This window comes from Puma concolor, chromosome E2, assembly GCF_028749965.1.
Source record: "Puma concolor isolate L17-30 chromosome E2, mPumCon1.1.hap2, whole genome shotgun sequence".
NCBI classification, from domain to species: domain Eukaryota; kingdom Metazoa; phylum Chordata; class Mammalia; order Carnivora; family Felidae; genus Puma; species Puma concolor.
The window spans coordinates 2,452,843-2,476,817 of NC_141681.1; the positions used below are offsets into that span (position 1 = coordinate 2,452,843).

A 23,975-nucleotide genomic window follows, 5' to 3' on the forward strand; every position below is an offset into this window, starting at 1 on the left:
AGAGAGAGGGAGGGAGGGGCAGAGAAAGAGGAAGAGACGGAATCCCAAGCAGGTTCCGTGCTGTCAGCGCAGAGCCCGCCGCAGACCTTGAACCCACGAACTGTGAGATCACGACCTGAGCGGAGATCTTACGAGTCCACCCTTAACCGAGTGGGCCTCTCCGGTGCCCCAGAGGCTCCCTCTTCTCCGAGCTCCGCTCACTCGCCCCGTGACTCAGCCCCCACACTCCCAGGTCCCCAACTGGACCACCAGTCAGTTTCCCGCAGGAGGGCAGGTTCCGGACACCCTCAAACCCCGCAGGCCCGCGGGAGGAGCAGACTGCGGCGGTGGGCGCGGGGGGCCCATCACCTCGGCCCACCGCGCCGCACCAGGCCGGAGCGCCCTCCGGCGGGGCAGGCAGGCGGGCCTCGTCTGAGCCGCCGTCACGCAGCCCCGAGCCCGGGTCGGAGGCGCCGGGCCCTCCGTCCGTCCGGCTCACGGTCCTCGCAGGTGCAGCCCGCTCGCGGCACCGCGTGGGCGGGGCCGCTTGACGCCGGCGGGCGAGGCGGATAGGCCGCGCGGCGGGGGCGGGGCCTGGGGGCGGGGCGGCGGCCGCGTATAAAGGGGGCGGAGCGCCGGGCCTGACGCAGCGCCGGGAGAGGGTCCTCGCTGGGCGGCGGCGGCGGCGCGCGCGCCTCGTGGCCCGGCCGGCGGCATGGCAGGCACCGGCCCGAAGCGGCGCGCGTCCGCGGCCCCCGCGGCGGCCGAGGAGGAGGAGCGGCAGGCGCGGGAGCGGATGCTGGCGGCGCGGCGCGGGGACGGCGCGGAGGGCGCCGAGGGCGTGACCCTGCAGCGCAGCATCACGCTGCTCAACGGCGTGGCCATCATCGTGGGCACGATCATCGGCTCCGGCATCTTCGTGACGCCCACCGGCGTGCTCAAGGAGGCGGGCTCGCCCGGGCTGGCGCTGGTGGTGTGGGCCGTGTGCGGGGTCTTCTCCATCGTGGGGGCGCTCTGCTATGCGGAGCTGGGGACCACCATCACCAAGTCGGGGGGCGACTACGCGTACATGCTGGAGGTCTACGGCTCGCTGCCCGCCTTCCTGAAGCTCTGGATCGAGCTGCTCATCATCCGGCCCTCCTCGCAGTACATCGTGGCCCTCGTCTTCGCCACCTACCTGCTCAAGCCGCTCTTCCCCACCTGCCCGGTGCCCGAGGAGGCCGCCAAGCTCGTGGCCTGCCTCTGCGTGCGTAAGTACCGACCTCGGGGTGGCGGCGGCGGGGGCGGGGGCGGGGGTGCCCCGCGCCGCGCGGCTGAGGCCGCCGCTCCCAGAGCCCACGTGGGTCTCATTCATTCGTGTGCCTTGGGAAATCAGCGGTGAGTCAGCAGGGTCCCAGCCCTCAGGGTCCCCGAGACGTTCCACTTCCTCAGCCGCTTCATTCAGAGAGGCTGGAGCACACGTCCCTGCCTCTGGATAGCGTCCGCTCCGGGTAGTGTCTGAAAACACATTTACCGTTTGAGGTTCTCGGTGCTGACCGCTTATCACAAAAATTGTAGTCAAAGAAAAAAAAAATTCATTCATTTCTGCTCTCCAAAGCGGCTTATCAGGAGTCAGCAGAGGCTGGCTCATACAAAACCGGTGGGGACAGAATTCTGAGTTGCTGGGTTGGGCAGCAGTGTCAAAGTTAGTAGTAAAATGGGGGAGTTGGCAGCAAATTAGATTTGTGTGTGTTGGGGGTGGAGGGTGGGTTTCGGGGGTCCCAAGCTGTGCAGAGAAACAGCCCCTGGTCATATTCCTAATGTTGGGCATGGTCTTGGTATGTTGGTGGGCACAGTCCTGGTTCGTTCTTCACCCATGAGTGCTTTCCAAAAGTCTTCTCGTGGGATTTCAAAAGAAATCTTTTGTACCAAATGCCATGTGACTTTCCTGTCCTCTTCGGCTGGGGGGCGCTTTTTACACCTGCCCCTTGGCCCCCCTCTTAGGAGCCCTGCAAGGTGGAAGCAGCCAGCCTTCCAGAACTGCCTGCCACCTGATTTGAGGATTTGCCCGAATGTTGATAGTGGGTACAGGTCCGGGGTGAGCAGGGCTCTGGGCATTCAGGGCCGGGGTCCCAGCCAGGAGACTCAGGGACCGGGCCGTTTACTGGGAGTGGCTTCTGATCGGCAGTGCCTGCTGGTGCCACGGGGATTCTGGCGTGTGTGGACCGGGTTTCCCACGGGAGCCACGCTGTAGTGTAGGGGGAGGCACGTTTCCTACAGTGGGGAGTCCAGGAAGCAGAACCCCACGTGCAGCTCTGCTCGGCTGCCTGACATCACACGCTTTGCTGAGACCCTGAACCGAGCAGCCACGCCGGCTGAAGGAGCGTTATTTGCCTTTTTTGGGGCGGTCTCGCTCAGTGATGTGAATCTCAGCTTAAAAAAAACTTTGGTCTAAATCTAGGGAGAGTTACAGCAATAGTCGATCTGCTTGAACACAGGAAAACCCGTGGCTTCTGGTAGGTTTGAGATGAGGCTTTTTATGGGATGACACATGGGGCCGTGTAGGGAAAAGCCCGTCTAAAGACAGGACGACTTTATGATGCAATATTATTATTACAAGACGATTTAACGTCTGGGCCTAGAACGTAGTGAAGTAAATAGTATCTTTAAAGTGCCTGTTCTCTAGTTTTTAAAAATAAATCCCTTACTTTTTTAAGCTCTTGGGTTTGAGTAGACGGATTGCAGGGGGACTGTGGTGGGTACAGCCTTGCCAGCCGCCCGGCGCCCCCACCCCCCACCCCCTGGCGCTGTGGCAATGCCAGTGTGAGTTGTGAGCGGGGGCTACAGTTTCCACGTGGCGATCAGCCCTTGTGGCTCTTTTTCTCTGAAGCACCTCGTGGGTGGATGTGGGTGGCTTTCTCCCACAGAGAGAGGATTTTCCATTACAGAACGGGACGCGCCGCAGGCAGAGCACTAGTCTAGAGCCTTACTCCGTCTGGAAAGGGCCAAGGGCTTGTCCAAGGCTCACAGAACTCAGAGCTCGCTGGCACAGGCCGCCCTGAACTGAGCAGGGAGAAAGGTTACGGGTGTCCAGGAGGGCAGGCCTGTCCTTATAGGGGCACGCGGAAAGTGTCTGAGTGTTCTTCAAGTATCCCACAAAGGCCTGGGTTCTAGAATGTCTGCTCAAGAAGAAGGGCGCTCCGCACTGCTTTCCGCCCCTGGCGCATCCCTGTGGGACCCCATGGAAGGGCCTGGTGGCCCGTTCCTTCTAGCAGCGTGTCCTGGGTGCCAGAACAAAGTTGTCCGTTTTGCTGGTCGGTCTTTTGGTGCCCTGGGCATATCCTACCGTAAGTTGCTTTCTGCTGCTTAAACAGTGGTGTTCTGAAACAGGTTGGCTTTGGTGCGTAGACTGGTCCTGCTGTCTCGAGATATCGGTGGGAATAAAAGCCCTTTTCTTGTAAGTCTGTCCGAGATGACCGATAATGGGGCCCCTCCATAGTGTGGCTCTGGGGTTTCTCGGCGGTAAAGGTGAGAGAAACTCGCTGCGTTCGCCTTTCCCGATGGCCGTGTGGCATCTGGCCTGAGTCTCGGTTCACATTCTCGCTCCACGGACAGTTGGTGAGGTCTGCTTGAAACCTCGATACTGCTGGGTTCGCCTTCTGGGCGGAAGTCACTCAGACCAGAGCTGAGATTCTCGCCAGCCTCACTTGGCTTTTGGCAGTTTTTCTGACCTCCCTGTGTGGGCTTTCTCTGCAAAATGGGTCCAGTGTTGGCGGCACCTGGGTGGCTCAGTCGGTCAAGGCTCAGGTCACGATCTCACGGTTTGTGGGTTTGAGCCCCACATCGGGCTCCGTGCTGATGGTGCGGAGCCTGCTTAGGATTCTCTCTCTCTGCCCCTTCTCTGCTCTCTCTCTCTCTCTCTCTCTCTCAAAATAAATAAATAAACAAAAAAAATGTTTTTAAACTGAGGCCGCAGCGAGAGCTGACCCAAGGTCCAGACGCCTGCTTGGGTCTTTTATGTCAAGGGAGAGGCACCCCTCTCATAGTCCCCCATACCCTGCACACAAAGGTGTCAGGCAAGTGGCTGCAGGCTGCTGGGGGCCCACCCTCCTCTCCCAGTGGGTGTGGGGGGGGTGGGTACTGGGCCCACTGGGAGAGCCACAGCTCAGACTCACTTGTAGAACTCGGAGTGGTCCCCTTCAGGGTGGTGGCCTTTGTGGGGTCTGGAACGCACTCTGATCTGCCTTCTGGTGCGAGACACGTGGGGTGGCTGTGCCCTGCACGTGAGCAGAGCTGGGTTCCGTCTCAAGAGTTCCACTCGGACGTCCCGGTCTGACTCCGCATCTGTGAAATGGGAATGGGTCACGGCCCTGCCTGGTATTAATGAGCTCGGCACACAGAGTCCCCAGTTCACATGGTGGCTGCAACTTATTCTCAACGCTGCTCTCTGTCTGGTGTTCACCTTTCACCTCTCGAGCTACCTTAGGACTTGGTCTGTTCCAGTTCGGCAGAAAGAAGGAGGGAGGGAGAACGGAGACAAGTCAGGAAAAAGCCAGAGGTGAACACCAGCGTCCCCTCTGGGGCTGGGGTCTGAGTTGCGAAATGCCTGTCACACAAATCGTCCCTCCCTGCCTCAGGGGCAGGAGACCGGCTGTCCTGTAGGTGAAGGGCACAGATAAGGGGTGGGTTTGGCTGGCTGTGGGTTTCGGCCTGCTGAAGGTGAGTCCATTGGGATGATGGCCAGTGGGGGAGGGGAGGCCATGGCCGTACCCCCCCCCACCCCCCCCCCCCAGTCTTCTGCATCAGCTCCGGGCAGTGACCTGCTCCTGGAGGCGTGAGACCCCTACTGCACAATGTGTAGACCACTGTATCGCCTGCTTCAGGGCGTCTGAACGCCTGCTGGCCGCCAGGGCCAAATCCCTCTCTGCACGAGGCAAAGGCTTCTGGGTGTTTCCAAGGAGCTGGTGTCCCCAGAGTCGCAAGCTGTGAACTAAGTGCAGATGACAGCCCAGTCATGAGCACTGAAATCTGCCTTTCCCAGCCAGACACGAACGTGCTCCGGCCGCAGAGCCAGTCACGCCGAATCACGGGACTGGAGCTGAGGCCTGTGGGGTACTTCACAAAAGCGCGTGACCTCAAGAGAAGTGGGAGGCGCTGGGTGGGCATTTCTGACCCTGTTTTCCCCGGGTCACGGACCCCCTTTGATAATCCAGTGGAATGTGCAGACTCTGGGCAGAAATGCGTGTAGCGGGCGTATTAACGCCAAAGCGCGCCCAGTCACGGGGCTCTCACGCCCCTGCCCGCAGACGGTGGCGGGGGTTGGTGGATCTGACGTCTCCAAGCCGGCGGTGCGTGAACTCACACCTCTCCTCACAGGCTCCTGCCCCAGCCTTTGAAACCAGTGTTCTCCTCCCCTCTCTACAGCCAGGGAAACTGAGGCAGCGGTGGGCCGAGAGCCCCGGGGCTATGGCACTGTCCGTGCTGAACTGCCTTTTCTCACCACGTGTGTGGGGACACCAGGCCACATCTTTGGCGAGAGCGGCAGATGCCAGGGTCGCCACCTGCGGGCGCCCGGTCAGCCGGGGTGAGGAGACGTGGGCCCCGACTTGCTGGGAAGTGCTTTTCCCCCTGACCGAGCCCCAGAGCCTGGATGCAGAGCCGCCTAGGGAGCCTGTCCTCTTCTCTCCAGGTCTTCACCTTGCAAAGTAGGTTCTGGAGCAGGGTGGGTGGACCGCTGCCCCCCAGCGTGCGCCCCTTCCTGTGCCCACGCTGACCTCCAGTCCCCATGCCCTTTCTGTGACCCATAGCAGGTGCTGGGAACCAGGGGTATACCTGATTCTCCGCCCTCAGGGGGCATGACCTTCACGCCCTCATCTGGATTGCCGGCCCAGGGTGCCACCCAGAGCGCATTTGTCCCCACCCCCAGGCTTCATCCCGCCGACTGGACTAGCCCTGCCCCGCCCCAGACCACCGCCCAGTCCAGCAGCTTCTTGACTCCCGGCAGAATCCTGGACTCTTGCTTGGAGGCTGGCTATCCCAGGTGGCTCTCCAGCACCCGCGTCACACACGCCTGTCCCTGTGGACCTGGGTCACACCCACCCCTCCCGCTAGGTGAGGGATGGGCACCATCTTCCCATTCCTGCTCCTGGCGCGTGTTTGCAACCTGATCTGTGCTCCCGAGTCAGCCTGACCTTGCTTGCTGGCAGACATCTGGCGCTGCTGGGACCCAGCTGATTGTCTGTGATTGTCCGTGAGTCCCTCAACACGTAGCCAGTATAGAACCGAGGCCACTGCCCAGAAACATGAGCCTGAAGCCCCCTGCGACCTTCTGGCCGGCCTCGCGTTTGTCCAGGTCTGTGTCAGCTGCCCGAACCTGGCACAGACACATTCACATCCAGCCTGAGTTATCTGGAAGGCCCAGGGCTGCTGCAGAGGCAAGTTCTGTGAGTCCCTGGGGCTGTGTGACCTGGGGCTGGGCGCTTAGCCTCTCCGGGCCGGTGTTTCAGAGCTCAGAGCAGGGGCGCACAGGCCGATCCTGCGGAGGGTGTGAGTCAACCATCTCATCACAGCGGGGGCAGGTGACAGGGACTGTCCAGAAATGAAAGACGACAGGGCAGATGTGCCTGGGGAGGGCAGCAGTGGACGGGGTGGGGGAGGGACCAGGAGCTATGGCCCTGCCCTGTGAGGTGTGGGTCCTGTAGTTGCAGCGGGGGGGTGGGGGGAGTGGTGGCTGGCTGGAGCCACCTGTAATCTGGGCACCCGTGCAGCAGCACTCACGCGTTAGCAGGCCCTGGGCGTGATGTGTGTGTGTGGTTGGGGGGGGGGTCTTCCTACAATCATCTTAGACATCCCCCGCCCCCAGAGCTAAGGGCGGGGTCCGGGGTGGGGGTGGGGGGAGGGCGGCCGGGTGGGGCGCTGCTAGAGGAGTGTCCCCCCCCACCCAGAGGCCGGGCTGCCGGCTCGCCCTGAGCGGCACCAGGGTCGGGGTCTTGGGAGGAAAGGAGGCCGGACCACGGCTTGGTTAGTGGGCATTTTGTTCCGGCGGATCCGTGGGGTAGGGCGGCTGCGCTCCTCGCTGCCGGGGCGCAGAGGCAGTTTGAGGGCTCACGTCGGGCCTGTCACGGGTGAGGGTCTCCAGTCCCAGGGGCGGGGGCTTCTTGGCAGTGAGCCGCTTCCGGAACACGGAGGGGGAGGGCTTGTCAGCCTTGGCTCTTCTCCAGGGTGGCGGGGCTCGCGGAGCCTCAGCGGCGTCCAGTCTACGCGAAGACCGCAGTTCGCAGTGTCAGGGCTGGAGGCCATGGAGCAGAGTCGGAATTGGACCCTGTCCTGGGGCCACCTTACCCGGTGGGAGGGAGACACTAGAGCTCCAGGAAGGCCCTGTCGCCTAATGGGGGGCCCGCAGGGGGGATGCCCACCCGGGATCTAAACCCCTGCACCCACCCGGCCCCTCCCTTTAGACGGTGCCCAGGACACTTGAATCACCCGTGTGCGGGTGGTGGGTGGGTCTCTGTGGGATTTGCCCCCATCGGTGGGTGTCAGCCTGACTGTACGTCCGAGTCAGCAGGTGGGGGGCTGGGTGGTGCTTCTCACGAGGAGCCGGGATCGAAGCCCCCGCTCCAGGGGCCAGAGCTCAGGAGTTGGACTTGGGAGACCTGAGCGTCTCTCCCCACTCCCTTGGTAACGGCTGTGTGACTTTTGGCAAGTCAGACAACTCTCTGAGCTCCATTTACCCGACTCTCAGGGGAGGGCATCAGGTTGGATGCTCGGCTGTGCTCTCACCCTCGGGCGCCGCACCTCCGGCAGGTTCTTCTCTCCTTTTCCTTCTTTAGTAAAAGTGCCGAAGGAGGGGGGGGCAGTGGTTCTGGGCCACCGCGGAGATCGCCAGGTACTGGGTCTTGGGAGCAACGGCCTGGTCCAGACCCGCACACCCTGCGGTGACCTAGGTGGAGTGCCGCTGAGCCCGCATGTTGAATTCGCCCCCGGCTGCCGTGAGGAAGGCGGCCCAGACGCGCCAAGTAGCCTGCCCCAGATTGCACAGCAGGTCAGAAGGCGGGGATGCGCTCAGAGCTGAGGCAGAGCTCCCCCATTCTCCAGGACTCGTGCTTCAGAAAAGCCCGCCAAAGTGAGAAGTCGCTGTCTGCCGGGGCGCTGGCAGATTTCGGAGCACACTGAATTTGCCTCTCGCTGGCGTGTTTGGGAACAAATGCGTCAGCCCTGTTCCTGGGGCTGGCCGACACCCCCACCCCACCCCACCCCCACCCCCGGCCTGCCGGGCCGTGGGGTCAGCTGTCACCCAGCCCTGGTTAAAAATGGGAAAAAAAAAATACGGAAACATGTACTCCAGGGCTGGTCGTTTGAACTTGAAAAGCCAAGTGTTCTGGGGAATTTGAAAATGTGATATTAGCCTATCAGTCATTTCTTTTCACAGAAAAGCAGTGAATCAGCAAGACCTGGGGGGGTGGGGGTGGTGCTTGAGAGCCGGTGTCCCCGCTGGCCTCTCTCACAGGCAGTGGCCTCTTTGCCGAGGGAGCCGAGGGAGCCCTGGGTCCCGTCTCAACAACTCCTTGGAGCCAGGCTGTCACCTGAACTGGTTCAGTGTTCTAGCACATTCCAGAGTGAGGTCGGCCCTCTCAGATGGTTCCGGGGTGTTGTTGGGTCCCACGTACTCATTTTCTTGGAGCCCAAAGAAGGTGAAGCCGCCCTCGGGTTCTCCGAGTGGGATCTCTGGACCAGGACAGTTAGGAATGCAGATTCTTGGCTGGAATCTCACGCTCTGGAGTAGGGCCCCGACTGGCTCTCTTACAAGGCCCTCAGGGGCCTCTGGGCTCCCTGGAGCCTGAGACCCTATCTGTGTTGGCAGGGATGAGAAAGTTAAGGCAGGAAAGGAGGAAGGTGGGGGCAGGTGATCACGGCTGCCAAGCTCTGTTGGAAGGAGGCTCGCAGTGAGCCCGAGGACATCTGGACCTGAGCGAGCCCCACACTCCTGAGCACCTGCTGAGCTCTCGGCCCCTGCGCGTGCTGGGTGGGTTTGCATAAATACGGCAGAGGCAGAACGAGACCCGCCGAGCGGCTGGGCGCCCCTTCGGAAGTCAGGCCCCTGGATGACTGCTCCGCCCGCTGCCTGGCCATGCCAGCCTGCGCTCGAAGTGCCTAAGCAAGTGTGCGGTCACCGGCTGCTGCCCCGGGAGCTGCCACCTGCAGCCGAGGCTTGGGGTTCGAACACCGTGATGTTGACTGGGGCGGGGGGGAGGCTCCAAGGGACAGCCTGGCCGCTTTCTAGAGCCCGGGTCTTAGGCCGGCTCTGCTCCTTGGCCCGGGGCTGCCCCAGGCACACCCGGGGGACCAGGCTGGCCGAGCTTCCTGGAACTGACACAGCCTGACGGCCACTTCCTCTCCTGCCTCCCGCCTGCCAGCAAAGCTCTGGTCAAACAGCACTCATTTGCCTGTGTCTCCGTGCCATCTGGCCATTTCCTGCCAATGAGTCCCCCACCTGTGTGAGGTAGCCTTGCTCACTAGCGGCTCTTCAACAGGACTCAGGCAGTGAGGTTCTAGGCTTGGGGGCTCTGACCTTGGGTCCTTCCATCGGGGGGGGGGGGGGCGGTGGACAGACCCTGCAGACCCTTGGCCCAGGAACGAGGTGGGTCCATCACTGCGGCCGCCTGAGGGGACATTGGACTTGATTTCCTGATCAGCAGGTACTGGCCAGTAGCCAGATGCTGTGCTTCTGGATGGTTCTGTTGGGCTTGCTTATGACCTCCCCTGGTGTATTTGACCTCAAGTCAGCAGAGGGAATGGGCCACCTTCTGTGCGTGGAGGGCACTGAATGATAGAGCGAGTCTGAGTATAGAGCGGGTGCTCATACACTGTTCTTGCTATTAAGATCCTTGCTGGTTTTGTTACCTGAGGAAGCACAGGCCTGATCACTGGGCCTGATAAATTCATCAGCATGGTACCTTCAGTTGGGGTGCTTTTTTTGTGTTTTCTTTTGCTGTTTTTAAATGAAAACAGGCTCCCCTTGCATTTTGAGCCTCCCCTCTGCGCGAGGGGAACAGCTGAATGAGCCAACAGAACACCTAACAGGCCGTTTTCTAGAAGTCAGTGGGGCCAGGCTGGGTCCTGCTCACATAACCCCCTCCCAGGGGCAGAGGCCAGGGCCAGGAGGAGGCTGGCGGCCTGAGTGGTGGTGGTGAGAATGCTCCCCCCTCCCCCACTCACAGCCACCTGTGCTGTTGTGAAGGTGGCCCCACTAGGTCTGGGGAAGCAGAGTGGGGAGCGTGTCCTGAGTCACATCTGACACCACCGGTGGCCGCACCCCCAGGACACCCTGTGCTCAGGGTCGAGGAAGGGGAGTCTGCAGACGGGAACGGAAGCCCCCTAGTCAGGCTTGGAGCCGGGGCCAGGTTCTGACTGTGACCAGGTGTCCTGTGAGGCCGTGGGGCTCTCCCCCTTCACTGGGCAGCACTGCCCACCATCGAGGTGTATCTGGACAGGAGGTAGGGTCGCAAGTGGGGGCCCTGCTGGCCTGCGAGGTGGTCGAGGTCACGGCAGGACGAGGATGGGACAGACACACCCCTGAAGGACAAGCTCCCGGTGTGGATGCCGTCCTGGCGGCCGGGCCCAGCCCGCTCCTGGCTGTCCTCAGGCAGCCCAAAGCCGGCTTATCTCCCTGGCCCAGCTGCCTCCGCGTGCCAACTCCGTCGTGCTTATCTGGGGGTGCCAGCGTGGGGAGCTCCCCGACAGCGCGTCCGCCTGTCAGCCGGCCCGCTGGGCAGTGCCCCACGGTTACCTGTCCTCTCCCGGCCGGGGAGGGCTGCGAGTCCACGGAGGATGGGGACAACACAGCTAGCCTGCAGGGCTCCCACCCAGAGTCCCAGCATCCCCCCCCTTCTGAAGGCATCTTGTCAAGGTGTAGGAGCTTAAAGGCAGGGTGGCCGAAATGCACGGACACTGCTCTGGACGGCACCCCGGGGCTGCTTCTGTCAAGGCCACAGGACAGTGGGTCCCTGATGAATTCGTGTATTTACTTACGATTACATTTCATTTTGAAACTGTTTTAAAAAGGAACACTAAGGAGGATGTTCAAGCATTTATTTACTCGTTGGCCAAAAGTAAGTGAACATTAGAATTTCATCAGATGTTTCAATCCCTTTTCTAAAAGAAGTAAGTGTTACAAGGTCCTGTTTGTTCTGTGATCAGTTCCCTTTCCCTCCAGCCTGCAGCCCGCCGGCCCTCCTTGCCTGGGGCTCAGGATGTTCTAGCTGGAGCAGCGGGTCAGGTCTGGGCGCGGGCAGGGCTCACTCCCGACGGAGGGGCCCCGGCCTCTGTCCTGCCCCCGTGAGCTGGGGTCTCTGGGCAAGCCAGCTCCCCGTCCTGGAGCCTGAGAAACGGGGAGAGGTGTGGAGAGACCCCAGGGAGCAAGTCGTGCCGCCAGAGCCGGTGGCGCTCTGCCACCCTTTCCGGGTTTCTAGAGCCTGGCGCGGCTCAGGGGGGCAGGGCTGGCGGAAGAAGCAGGCTCCCGCCTCGGCTACGCCACACCTCCCCTCCACTTCCCCCTCCCGGGGCATGAATGGAAGAATGATGCAATGGGCCGGCCTCTTGCCGAATGCGCTCTGGGGCTGGGGGCGGGGAGCGGCGGAATGCTAGCTGCAGAGGCGCCAGAGTCCTTCCCCCACTTCCCCCGTAAGGTGGTCACACTCCCACATAAGGAAATGTGAGGCCATCCCGGAAAAGCCCCCGGCGGCCCCACCCTCTCGGTGTGCAGAGGCTCCCTGGGACCGGGTGGCAGGAAGGAACAGCCCCGAGCCCGGCCTCACCTTCACGGCCCTTCCATCCTGGATCCCAGCCCTGCGGCAGGTTGGATCAGTACCAGTGCAGGGAGAGGGAATTCATCCTGTCCCTGCCCTTCACTGCGATTCCTGGGGGATGTCAGAAGGGCCCCAGAGGGTCTGCCCCCTAACACCTGGGCACAGGGGGCCACTGTGAGCCTCTGTTTCGTCTTCTGTGCTGAGAATGGCAGTGCTGACGTGGTTAATACACCACAGCCATCTCCCTGTTGGCTCTGAGGGCCTGGACGGAGCCTGTGCCCGCTCCCCGGGGCCACACAGTGAAGGTCACCAGTGCTGGTTGCCCCGGGCACACCTCGGTCCCTCATCTTGGCCGGGCGCGGCTCCTACTTCAGGACGGTGATGTGGACATTGTGTCTTGAGCCTCACCGCCCTGAGGCAGCTCATTTTACTGTGGACCTGGCCGTGGCAGGTTGCAGGTGCAGAACCACAGCCGAGGAGCCCAGGGGGCTGGGCCAGGGTCGGTGCCAGGCCCAAACGTCGCAGCTCTGTGCTGTCACCCAGTGCGGGCAACGTTCTGACTGTTTCAGCTTAGGAAGGGCAGCTAACTGCTCTCAGGACAGTTTCCACCTGAACCCTTAGTGCATGGCCCCATCTTGGTAGGCCATTGCATCAGCCAGAGCTCAGGGCAGCAGAGGAAGATGGCAGTGGGGGAGGGTGCTATTAAGGTGTCGGTTAATTTCCTGGAGTGATAAGCAGGTGGCCGGTAAAGCCGGAGCCTTAATCTTCTCCAGAACGCGCTGGGGAGAGTTCCTGTTTTTCTTCTACCTGAACTGCCTCATCCACTTGATTAGTGTGGATTTATTTCTTTGGGTCTTGCTCCCCGAACTGTAAAATTACATTTAATTACCCTGGCTGGGGAAAGGAGCCACCTGGGGTCTGCCGGCCCTGGGTTAGCAGTGACCGGCAGAGAGAAAACATGAGCAGATCTGCCAGCGTTTCTTACCTTTCTGCAGTCCTCAGAGAAGCGGGGAGGGCAGGGGCCCTGGGGGGGGTTCGTGGAGAGACCCCTCCCAGCTCCAGCCCTGCTGGTCAGTGTGGAAGGACCAGCCCCGAGCTCTCTCTCCAGGATTAGGGAGGGCAGGGGGCCTGGTGGGGGGGGGGAACTCATGGAGAGGCCCCTCCCAGCTCCAGCCCTGTGCTCTCGAGGATTTCCTGGTGTGAGTAGTCCCTGCACAGCCGATTTCTAGCACCTTCGTGAAGGTGCCGTGCCCAGAGTCAGGACCAGAGCATGACCAGCTCACCCTTAGAGCGTCTGTCTGCATTGTAGACCACCTGAGCATATGAGAGTTAGAAATAGTGAATCGGAAGGTCTCGGTGTTGAGCATTTGTTTCTTTCCTTTGTTCTAGTATGATTTTGTTTTCCTGTTAGTTTATGGGGTGGCCATGAGGTCCCTGAGCACTTACTTACCCGTGTCTCCTGCACACCCGAATATCCCAACTTTGGCTCAGGTCCGGGGTCCCACAGGGGTCCCGGCGGGGTTTGGGTGTGCGTGTCCAGGCGAGCTTATGGAGCCTGGTTTAGCAGCCTGCCTGGGCAGCACCCCCTGCCCAGTCCCATCTCCCCTCCCTTCCATGTTGGGGGGCTGGGGGGGGCCGTCTGTGATAGGTGTGATTTTGTCTTCAGTGTTTGCTGTGAAAATAGCCGTAGGATGGGGGGGCGGGGGTGAGTGCCTATTGTGTTCTTTACCAGCTGGACCCGCCTGAGTGGTGTTGGCCCCCCGCGCCCCGGGCTGTGGCCTCACCTTAAGTCCCCACTTCACGTGTCAGAATCGCCCCATGGTGCCAGTACTTGGCTTGTGAAATAGTTTTGTGCTACTACTATCTCACCTGTTTCCTCGGTGGGATTCCAGCAGGTTCTCTCTGCAGAAAGGGTTCCTTGCCTTCAGGAAGTGAGGTGGGCTGTGCGGGCACCTAAATCGTGCCGAGACCGTGAGAGGCGTGCACAGCGAGCGCAGCCTCCTCCGACTGCAAATGTGCGTTTGCAACCTACGCTCCGAAGGCGAAGGCAGGGCCGGCTGTGCTGACCTCCCCGTAGGAGGTGGAAATTCATCCCTTGAAACCTTAAAACTCCTTGATGACGGTGGGGGGGGGGTGGGCTTGTGGGACTGTAGCTTCGTTGAGAGTCAAGTGGTGCAGTCCTCCGCCTTTGACCTTGGGCCTGGAGAAGGTCAAGCATAGCGGAACCGCCGGCTGCCTTCTCACTGCTGCCCTCTCTCTACAGTGCTGCTCACGGCCGTGAACTGTTACAGCGTGAAGGCTGCCACCCGAGTCCAGGACGCCTTCGCTGCCGCCAAGCTCCTGGCGCTGGCCCTCATCGTGCTCCTGGGCTTCATCCAAATCGGGAAGGGTGAGTGTAACCTCTGGGCCCCCGTCCCCGAATGCCCCGGGCCCCCACATGTCCGCCGTGCCCACGTGTGCACGGTTTCGTTTGAGCCGTCGGTAGAGAGCCTGAGCATCACCCACAAGTTAAATCCACCGCGAGCGATGGAGAGAAATGGACCCGCCCCGTCCCCTCCGAACCTCGCTCTCCTACCCACACTTGAGGGCAGGGGTCGGATGGTGACGTGGGGGTTCGCAGAGTGACCTTGGCGCTGTGCCCAGCTTGTGGAGGGTGCGGCGGGGTGGAGCCCTTGCTGGTTTGCCTGTTGCTGAGGCGGATCTCGCATTCAGGAGCACAAATCTTAAGGGCCTGTCTGATGAAGTGTAGCCGCCCCCGGGGAGGATGTGGGACCACCCCCACCCCCCCGCCATGACGTCTGGTGGCTTTCGGTGGTGGTGCGGCCCCACAGTGCCGGGAACAGAAGTAAGGTTTCTCCTGCGGACGGGGGAGGGCGTCAGAGATCCCGCAGCGGCTGGTGCAGGGCAGCTCCTGAGGGCCCCTTCAGAGAAGGTCGCCGATGGGCACACAGGCGGAGCTCGTGTCCCCAGCCCCTGCATTGGCCCCTTTCTGCGTGCCCTCAGGTCACTGGGGTGTGGGAAGGCAGTACCCGGTGACCCCCCTAGCCTGACTTCCCTAGTCGTGGGGGCGAGCTGGGATTCGGACCGGGTTTACGTTGTCCAAGGTCCGTGCTGGCACCAAGCTGCAGGTCTGGTGCCGGTCTTCCCCACTGTGATACCCCACGTGGGCAGCTGCAGGCGTCTTTGTTCCCGTCCACCCTCTTCACCCAGCTGCTGGCTAGCTGGGCGTGGAGTGGGTAGAAAACCCCTCGTGGCCCCACACCTGCCGTGTCCTCTGAGCGTCTGCTGTGACACCCAGAAATTCATCTTGTGGTTCCGGACTCGCCTGTTTCCTTCCCTGTAATGGCCACGCGGGGCACTGTGATTTATGGGGACCCAGCGTCCACAGACCACGGGCCTCTGCAGGGGGGCGCACGTGACTCCGCAGAATTGGGTGCACGCGGGGCTGCGGTGGCCGCCACAGTGCCTGCCCTCACGGGCCCTCTTCTGGGGGTAAAGAGAGGCCCACGTGCTGGTCCACACTGACCTAGTAAAGTGGCAGCAAGAATCCAGAGAGTTTGGGCAGATCGGCGTCATCGAGCACGTTAACGTGTAGGAAACTCTGACCACCCAGCACCCACGGGCTCTGGTTCTGTCGGCCTCGAAGGGGAAATTGCGGCCGATTTCCAGATCACTTTCTGGGGAAGGTAGGTCGCTGCTTCAGGAGCTGGACGTCATCCTGAGAGTGTGTCCGACCGGTGCCTCGGCCTCAGTGGTGTCAGATCACCCGGGAAACCCACGCTCGGGTGAGCCCCCCGGGCAGGGCTGCGGGCGGGGGCGGGACGTGCCCCAGTGCGTGCCTCTGGGCGCTGCCGCCGCACTCCGGGAGCCGTCCTGGGGCTCGGCTTCTGGCATCTTCTTTAAGACAGGACCTTATCTTTCTCCTTATTCCTCGGGTCTCGAGGACCCTGGTCAGGGCTGAATAACTCTGAAGCCTCGTGAGGAGCTTGGCCTGGTGGGTGGGAGCCAGCCGACCAGGCTTTGTGCAGCCAGGACGCTCGGCCTTCGAAAGATTTGCCCGTGAAGGTATTTGCTCGGCTGGTATGATGAGGAATGTGGAGGGGGCGACCTGACTTTTGTAAAAACAGATTTCAGTAGGGATAGCAAAGGGCTTTTGTTCAGCTAGAATACCTAATATGTTTATAATCGTGTTGCTGTCGAAAGCCTCCTCCTCCCCAGAGCAATTCCTTCCTCAACTTGGGATACAGGGCAGAGCCTGTAGAATCTCTGTCTCCTGGTTTTCCTCAAGAGATTTATGTCGTTCCCAGACGAATGCCTTCCCTTCTGGGGGACACGTTGCAGACGTCGACCCCCTTCTCCTACGGTGGAGTCCGTAGGTCCGCAAGCCAGAGGCCCTGGGTCCCCGTGCTGGGGGCTTGGTTGTGCCCAAGCATCGCGCAGACCCTGGGCACCCCGCTCCGCCGGGCATGGTGGTCGGTGTCCGCCCCACCCCCACCCCCACCCCCAGCACCCAGGTGGGCCCAAGGGCCGCCGAAGGGACTTGAGGCCAGCCGGCCATGGGTCGGCCGTGGGCCCCACTGGGCTCGTTATCTCGAGACCTGCAAGCAGTTGTTCATCACACCGTCCTTCGCCAGAACTTCCCGGGCCCCAAGTACAAGTCTGTTGGCCCCAGTGGCCCCTGCTGGCCAGAGCTCGGCCGTGGGCTGGGGACCCCAGACAGCACGTGAACAGGAGAATTGCAGACGGGCGGGCGGACGAGGCGCCAGCCGGGACCGGGACTGAGGGCGGGAGGGGGCGGCTGGACGCAGGCGCAGAGTCGAACAGAGAGACTGCTCTGCAGGGTCCCGGGCCAAGCCGTCCCGCGTGGGAGCAGCTCAGCTACCCTGCGGCTGGGGCTGGGGGGCTCCGCGGGGTCGGGCCTGCGGGCCCAGCGTCACGCGAGTTGTCTGCATTTGCTCCCAGCGCCCTCCGAAGGGGAGACGGAACTCAGGTCAGCATTTCAGACCCAGTGGCTGCTGCACAAAGCGTGGGTGGGCCGCTTGGCCGGGGAGGCCACAGAGGCCCTTTGAGGCCCGTACCTGCCGGCCGCCTCCACCTGCTGTGTCTTTTGTTCTGTTGGCTCCTTACTGGACGCCGTGCAGAGGCCATGGCCCCGAGGTCAGGCTGTTCCCAAAGCCAAGTAGGCGTTTCCCAGCCCAGAAGGTGGGAGCGGGTTGCGACAGGCGTGTCCCTGTGCCCAGGCCCCTCCCGGGGGGCACACAATGGGACCCTTGTGGTTTTGCGTGGGCTGCAGCATCGGGAGGGGGGAGAGCGGCCGGTGTGGACGGCCCAGTTGTACAGATAAAAGTGCTTCCTCCCTCGCCGCGTCACCCTGCACGATGCCCTCTGCTGAGGGAGGTCGTGGGAGGCGCAGTCTCCATGCGCCAGGCAGTCCTGCCCTCCCAAGCCCCCAGCAGCTCACAGAAGTTCACCCCGCTTCTGGGACGTTCGTCCCAGTTGCCAGGACACCTGGCCGTGGTTTGTACCACAAGTGGAGGCTCCTGGCTTCCGTGTTGATTATCTCCTGTGTCTGGGCACTGTCCCAAAGTGACAGGGGGTCTCGGGATGGGGGGGGGTGGGGGACGGTCCCGGCAGGATGGGCAAGCCCTTGGCAGCGAGGAAGTGGGCTGTCGCCCCTCAAAGTGGGGGGCCAGACACCCTCAGTGTTCCCAGGCCTAGCCTCCCCTCGCAGAGGACTTTGGGGCTCGTTTCAGCGGGGCTCAGGGTCGGGCCGGGACCGCAGGACCCTATAACGGGCCATGTAGGGCTAGGGTTCGGTTCTCTACCCTGCACTGGTCACCTGTGGCCCAGGAACAGGGATGGGACTGTGGGGTGGGGCAGGGCCATCATCTGGTGGCCAGTGCCCGTGACCCATCTCCCCACTGAACGTTGAGAGCCATAGGTCACGGGGCTACTTGGGAAGGCGTGGCAAAGCTACCATCGAGGCAGGCTTGGTGGTGTTTTCCTGTGGATGTTCTTTGATAATTTTTAGTTGAGGCCTTTTCTTTGGGTCTGCACGCGTCTGCACTAACTCAGCATCCAGAGTTGTAACAGATTCGAAACCACATGGTCTGCTTGGGCCACCCTGTGGCAGGAGATCAAAGCTCCTGCTGGCTCGCCTGTGCCCTGGGGCGGCCAGGAACGGGAGGTGGGGGCAGAGCAGCCACACAGCCCTGCGCTGGGCACGGTTCGTTCCCAGGGGTCTCTGGCGGCCTGTTCAGCAGGGAGCGGGCCCCTTCCAACTGGGATTTGAGGTTTGTAGCAGATCTCGAGGCCGAGGGGCCAGCTCCTCCAAGGGGTTAAAAGACGGGGGTGTCTGCGACAGACGCTGGCCAGGTGAACAAGCACTGACCTCTCAGCCTCCCCAGACCCAGATTCCTGCCCGGTTCGTAGACCTCAGGCAGAGCTGGAGCACAGGCACCAGGCGTCTGGGACTCGCCCCGGGGTGGGACAGTGGGAGAGAGGAACCCGGTGAACTGGCCGGCAGGATGCACCCTCTCCGAGGATGCTGGTGTCTGGACGGAGCTGGAGACCCCTCGCTGTGCTTTGTCCCCAGGCCCACTGAGGGCTCTGATCATGCAGAGTTGACTTGCCGGGGAGGTCTGGTGGCCCCACGGGTGACAGCCCATTTTACAGAACGGGAGCCCGAGGCCACAGCTTATCCCAGGCACGTCCATGAGGCACAGAGTGGAGACCAGGGAGTCTGACCCAGACAGAGTGAGGCCTGCTGGTCTGTCTGCAGACAGTGTCCTGTTGTCCTCCTCACAATTCTGGGGGACAAAAGCCCAGAATCAGGGCTACATTCCCTCTGAAACTCAGGGGGATTCCTCCTTGTCTGTTCAGGCTGCTGGCGTCCCTGGGCTTGTGGCTGCAGCACTGTGCCCTCTCTGCCTCGTCCCCCGGGCTTCTCCCAGTGGCCTCTGTGTCCTGTGAGGACACTTGTGGGCTCCAGGGCCTACCCTCATCTACGATATCATTTCAAGATCCTTACCTTAATTCCATCTTCAAAGACCCTTTTCCAAATCAGGTCACATTCAGAGGTTCTGGGCTGACATGAATTGGGGGGACCCTGTTCAGCACATCTCTTGACATAAACGGCCATCCCCTGGGGCCCCAGAGGGATAAAGTGGGAGCACAGGCGGAAGGTTCCAGCACGGTGGATGCTCCCCAGTTTGGGATGACTTTCCCGTGGTGTCCCCGTCCCAGGAGGGGTGCCCCTGGGCTGGTCTGGCTGTGGGAAAGCACTGGGTGGGGATGGGGCCTGGCCAGACCTAGAGTTCTGGCATTTTCTGCAGCTGCCTCCCACTGCCCATTTCCAGATTGGGGCGTTGACAGGCTCCCGGGGCCCCAGAGAAGGCCTGGGAACACCTGACCAGGCCTTCCTCCCACACAGAGGTCGGGCTGGGTCTCAGGGGCCGCAGACCCTGTAGGGAGCCCTTGTCCTCATTCAGGAGCCACTGGTCTGGCACACTTCCCTGGTGGGAAAGAGGGCCACTGGGTGCCCTCCCCCACCCGTCATCCATGACTCCCATGGCTGCGTCCGTGTGACTCAGAGATCTGGGCTGGCTTTCCCTGAGAGCGGCTCCCTGGGGCCTCTGAGCGTCCCCCCGCCAATTACCCCGGTCCTCAGGGGGTCCCAGTGGGTGGGAGGCAGGCTCTGCTGGGACATCACGGCTTGCCGACGGGCACGTCTGGCCGTGCGTTGGCGTGCACATTCCTCGCGGCCCGTCCGGGAGGGCGCCGGCAGTGGCTGCGCCTTAGGGGATTTAGGGCTGGGACGGGCAGACTTGAGCAGAGGGGCTTCCGGGCTAGCCCGCTGCACGGACGAGCAGAGGGCCGGGCCCACCGAGGTGGCAAGCTGCCTTCTCTTGAGGCAGCAGTTAGAGGCCGCTTCGAGGTCTGCAGAAAAATTGCAGAGAAGGGGTGCTGGCACAGGGGACCCGGTCAGTTGTGGGTCCCAGGGTTTCTGCCCCCCACTTGGAGCCTACAGCAGGACGTGCCGTCTGTCTGTCCATCGCCATCAGTCTTGTCTGCTCACAGAGTGGGCCGGGGCCTGGTGGGGACAGAGACCGACTGGTCAGCTTGGAGCATAGTGGCCATCGGGGGACTGTTGTCATTCACCTGTGTCCAGTGCAGCCCAGTTTGGGGTCTGGGGGAGTGAACGGCTGGCGCGGCTCACGCGTCTGCCCCAGCCACGGGACCAGCGGTGTGTGGACCGGGCTTCCGTTCCCGAATTGTTGCCATCTGGGGGCTGCCCTCTGCCTTCCAGGGTATCCAACAGCGCCCGTGGCCTCTGTCCCCTAAATGTCCCCAGCCACGATAGCCCCAAGTATCTCCAGACGTGGCCGTACATCCCCCGGTTGCCGAGGGCAGGCCAGTGTTGGAGACCACGCGTGGGGTCTAGAGTCTGCTCTCCTCACTAGGACAGTCTGTGTCTCTTTGCTGCGCCCCACCCCCTGCTCACCGCCTCCGTCGCCACCGGGCTCGGTGCAGCTGCCGACACACATCATTCAGCGGAGGTGTGGCTGTCTCGCCCGCTTCTCGCTGGCCTGGAGACGGGCAGGCGGGGCCTCCCGCCAGCTCTCCAGACCTCCTTCCAGAATGCCTGCTGTTAGGGCTCCAGCCCCAGCAGGACACCAGGACAGTGAGGGCAGGCACAGCCAGTGTCCCTGAGTGGCCGCCCAGGCCAAGTGCCACACGGAGCCGGCAGACCCAGCGCCCACTCTCTGATGCCCGTCAAGAAGGAGGGGCCGCGTGCTTGGCCAGCATTTGGTCGGGAGCCCGGAGGAGCTACGGGTCTCCCTTCTGGGCCGGCGTCCAGCACAGGCCGAGGCTGAGCACGGCCAGGAGCCCTGCCCGGGACGCGTGCGAGCCGGCCACTCTCAAGGCACTTCAGGCTCCTGTCCCTCCCTCTGTCCCTGGTGTGCCGCCGCCGGGCCCCCCGTGCCTGTGGGAGGTGACGGGGCGGGAGGCGGCCTGGAGGAACTAGCTGAGGTTTGACTGGTGCCTGCCCCAGCCCATGCTGGGACAGGAGCAGGAGGCCCACCAGCCACGCTCCACACTGCGGGGTCTGGCGGTGCTGGGGTGTCCGCCTTCCTCCAAGGGACCTCGGGCACTTTGCAGACAGAGTGAGGCCCCAGACAACTGAGGGAGGTCCCGGCAGATGACCCAGCCACGCTGGTCCTAGGAATAGAAATCTCATGGGCTATTTGGGAGAGACCTAGCTGAGGTCCCCACTGAGATTCTTTAATCTGTGTTTGGTCCCAGCAGCTAGTATTTTCCTGGCATTTTAGACACTGCAAAAGCAAGCTTATAAATCCCAGAAAATACTGTTCTACATCAGGGGTTCCGTGCCCAGCACGTTCGTCTCAGGCGGAGGACCGTGTGTCCGTGTCAGAACGCTGAGCTGGTGACCGCAGCACGAGTGACTCCTTGATGAGAACCCTGAGGCTACGGGGCCTGGGGCTGAAAACTTGCTTACCTGGAAACCCCAGGGCTGTATATCAAGCCTTGAATTTTATCCCTGTTCCAGCACTTGATCCCTAGGGCACAGGGGTCCTTCTGAGCCACCGGCATTTCTCATGGGTGGTGGTCACCAAAAGCAACAGCCATCCGCCTGCCTGGGGCGTCTCCAGCCCACACGTGCACACACACTGTGCACGGATTACACACACGTGAATACATGTGCACACGCACACGGTGTCTCTAATTCAGGTGGGGGCCACTTCTAACAACTGCACCCAAACCCGTATCCCAGCGTGTGAAAAAAGAAATTTAACTTGAATAGTAACCAGGGTGCATAGAGGCGTATCCTAGTAGGAGAACTGGGCAGATTGATGGGAGAATTACAGGTTTGAGACAAGCCCGCGTTACTCGTGAGGAGCCTTTATTGTGAAAGACCACCAATGTTCTGGAAGTCTCTGCAGGACCTGTGAGCCGTCTCATCGGGCTCCCCCAGACTCTTTGGAGCAGCTCGGCATTCTGGGAGGCGTAGGGTGGTGCGGACACGCACACGGTCCCTGAGGTCAGACCCGTTAGCCCTCACGATCCTAGATCCCACTGCGTGCTGGCAGTTCCCCACCCCCAGGGCAGGTGGCCCCGGCCTCAGTTTCCCCAGCTGTTGCACAGCAAAAGTACACGGACAGGGCTGCGGGATGCGGCGGAGCTCTACAGACGTAAAGGAGGACACACTCTGGACCATTTCCATAGGGGAGCCGCCGGGACGGAGCCCAGAGGGGCTCCGGGCGCTCTTGTGGGGTGTTGTTGAAGGGTGTGCTGTCCCGAGCCAGCACTCGGCACTGTCCTCGCCCACCCAGCCTGGTGACCACCCTGTGACCAGGCAGTCCCACGACCCGGGTCTCCAACACAGGTCCCATGCGGGCAGCGGGCTGGGTGCGATGCCAGCCGCCCCGGGGCCTGTTCAGCTCCTCACGAGACCGTGGCCTCATCGGGGGGGCGGGGGCTGGGCACCTCAAGGATCCCACATCCACCTCCCAGCTCAGGCTGGGGACCAAAGGCCCAAGTACACCTGTAGGGTCGGGACACACAGGCCTGAGGGCAGAGTCCAGATCAGCGTAGCAAAATGGACCCAGAAACAGAAATTGGGGTCCCTTCTCTCCACCCCCCACTGCGGTGTTTGCTGTAGGAAACTCTGTGCTGTTTTTGAGGCCTCCCAGGGAGGGGGGTGACAGGCTTTATGGGAACCTCCCTTCCATCGTCCCCTCTGCCAACGTCCTCACGTTCCGTCGCGTCCTGTTCCTGGGGTGACTGAGGCGGTCACTTGTGGGTGGTGTGGGGTCCCTTGAGAACTTGGGCTCCCCTGGCATCGTCCACCCTCCCATCCCCGGGGGGCCCGCAGACCCACTGGCTGTGGGCGACACTGACCCTTGGGCAGCCCCGGGGTCACGTCCAGGGACACCTCGGAGTCATTTTCAGGAAGTTCCATGCTGATGCTTGCTGACGGGTCACGTTCCCAGCACTGCAGAGCCAGGCCCAGGCGCCGCTGACCCGGGGCTCGTGTCACGGGCTCTGCAGGGAGTGTTCTCTGGGGTGACTGGGGCTGCACCCCCCCCCCCCCCCGTACCTGCCCTTCTGGGCTCACAGACCACGCAAGACCCAGGGTCTACAGAGCTGCCGACCCCTCCCGGGTGGGCTGGCGGCCAGGCCCCCGGCCCACGGCACGACCACGCTGTCCTCCACCTGCTCGCTCCTGGTCCCGGGCAAAGTCGGGAATCCTGCGTGGGTCAGGTGGCTCAGCACGTATTTTGCTCCAGGAACGTTCCAGAACTTGCGGTGTGGTCTCTGCAGTGCTCTCTGACCAGCATTCCTTTCTGTTTGGCCTTTTCCAGGTGGTGTGTCCAATCTGGATCCCAAGTCCTCGTTTGAGGGCACCAAACTGGACGTGGGAAACATTGTGCTGGCGTTGTACAGTGGCCTCTTTGCCTACGGGGGATGGTAGGTTCCGGAATGTCGGGGTTTCTGGGCCTTGGGACACGCAGGCTGGGTGGGCCCCGAAGCGTCCAGAAGTCTGGCCCTCCGCGGTGGTTCTGGAGAGTGGCAGGAAAGCCTCTCGGGGCTGCCGCTGGCCCCTTGCATCCCAGAAGAGCACAGAGAGGGTTCCAGAGCAGCCCCGGGCGCTGTCCGCAGCGCGCCTCGGCCCCTGAGAAGATGCTCCTGGAGACAGATCTCTGCTGACGGGCATAAAGCATTTAGGCTGAAGGCCCTGAGCCGGGTGGTTCTCGGCCTCTCCCCACCAGGAGCGAGGACCCTGTCTGTGGCCCTTGCCGGCGCCTTCCGTCCCTCTGGATCCTCCACTGTGGCCCCTGCCCCTGGGCCAGGCTGTACTGAGCCGTGAGAGTGGCTGCTGTGCGGCAGGCTGGCGGGCAGGCAGGTGAGGAAGGCGCTGGAGAGGGTCAGGCAGCGGACAGGGTGCCTCGGGGCACGCTTAGTGGAGTGGTGCCATTTAGCACGGGCACTGAACCCGTGCGGGCCGCCTTTGAGTCTCTTTCCACGTGGCCTCTGAGCCTGACCTTGAGTGCTCAGCGTGGACGTTAATATCCGCACACGAAGCGGGCCTGTGCGGGTTGAGGTGCCCAAGACGCCGCCGTTCAGGCTGGACCGTGCGCCCGCCTCAGACACGGTGCTGGTGCCTGGGGTGGGGGACGCAGCGGGTCA

The 23,975-nt window shown here is 62.2% G+C and overlaps 1 protein-coding gene across 1 annotated transcript in view; it reads left to right on the forward strand.

Annotated features, from left to right (window-relative positions):
- Positions 1-636: 636 nt before the first annotated feature.
- The window catches only part of SLC7A5 (solute carrier family 7 member 5), a 31,093-nt gene continuing 7,754 nt past the window's right edge, over positions 637-23,975 (forward strand). Inside the window, exons 1-3 of the mRNA XM_086688728.1 lie at positions 637-1,229; positions 14,026-14,151; positions 23,150-23,255. Coding sequence (XP_086544854.1) covers positions 695-1,229; positions 14,026-14,151; positions 23,150-23,255 — 767 coding nt within the window. The 5' untranslated portion in view covers positions 637-694. The remainder of the gene's footprint in view (positions 1,230-14,025; positions 14,152-23,149; positions 23,256-23,975) is intronic.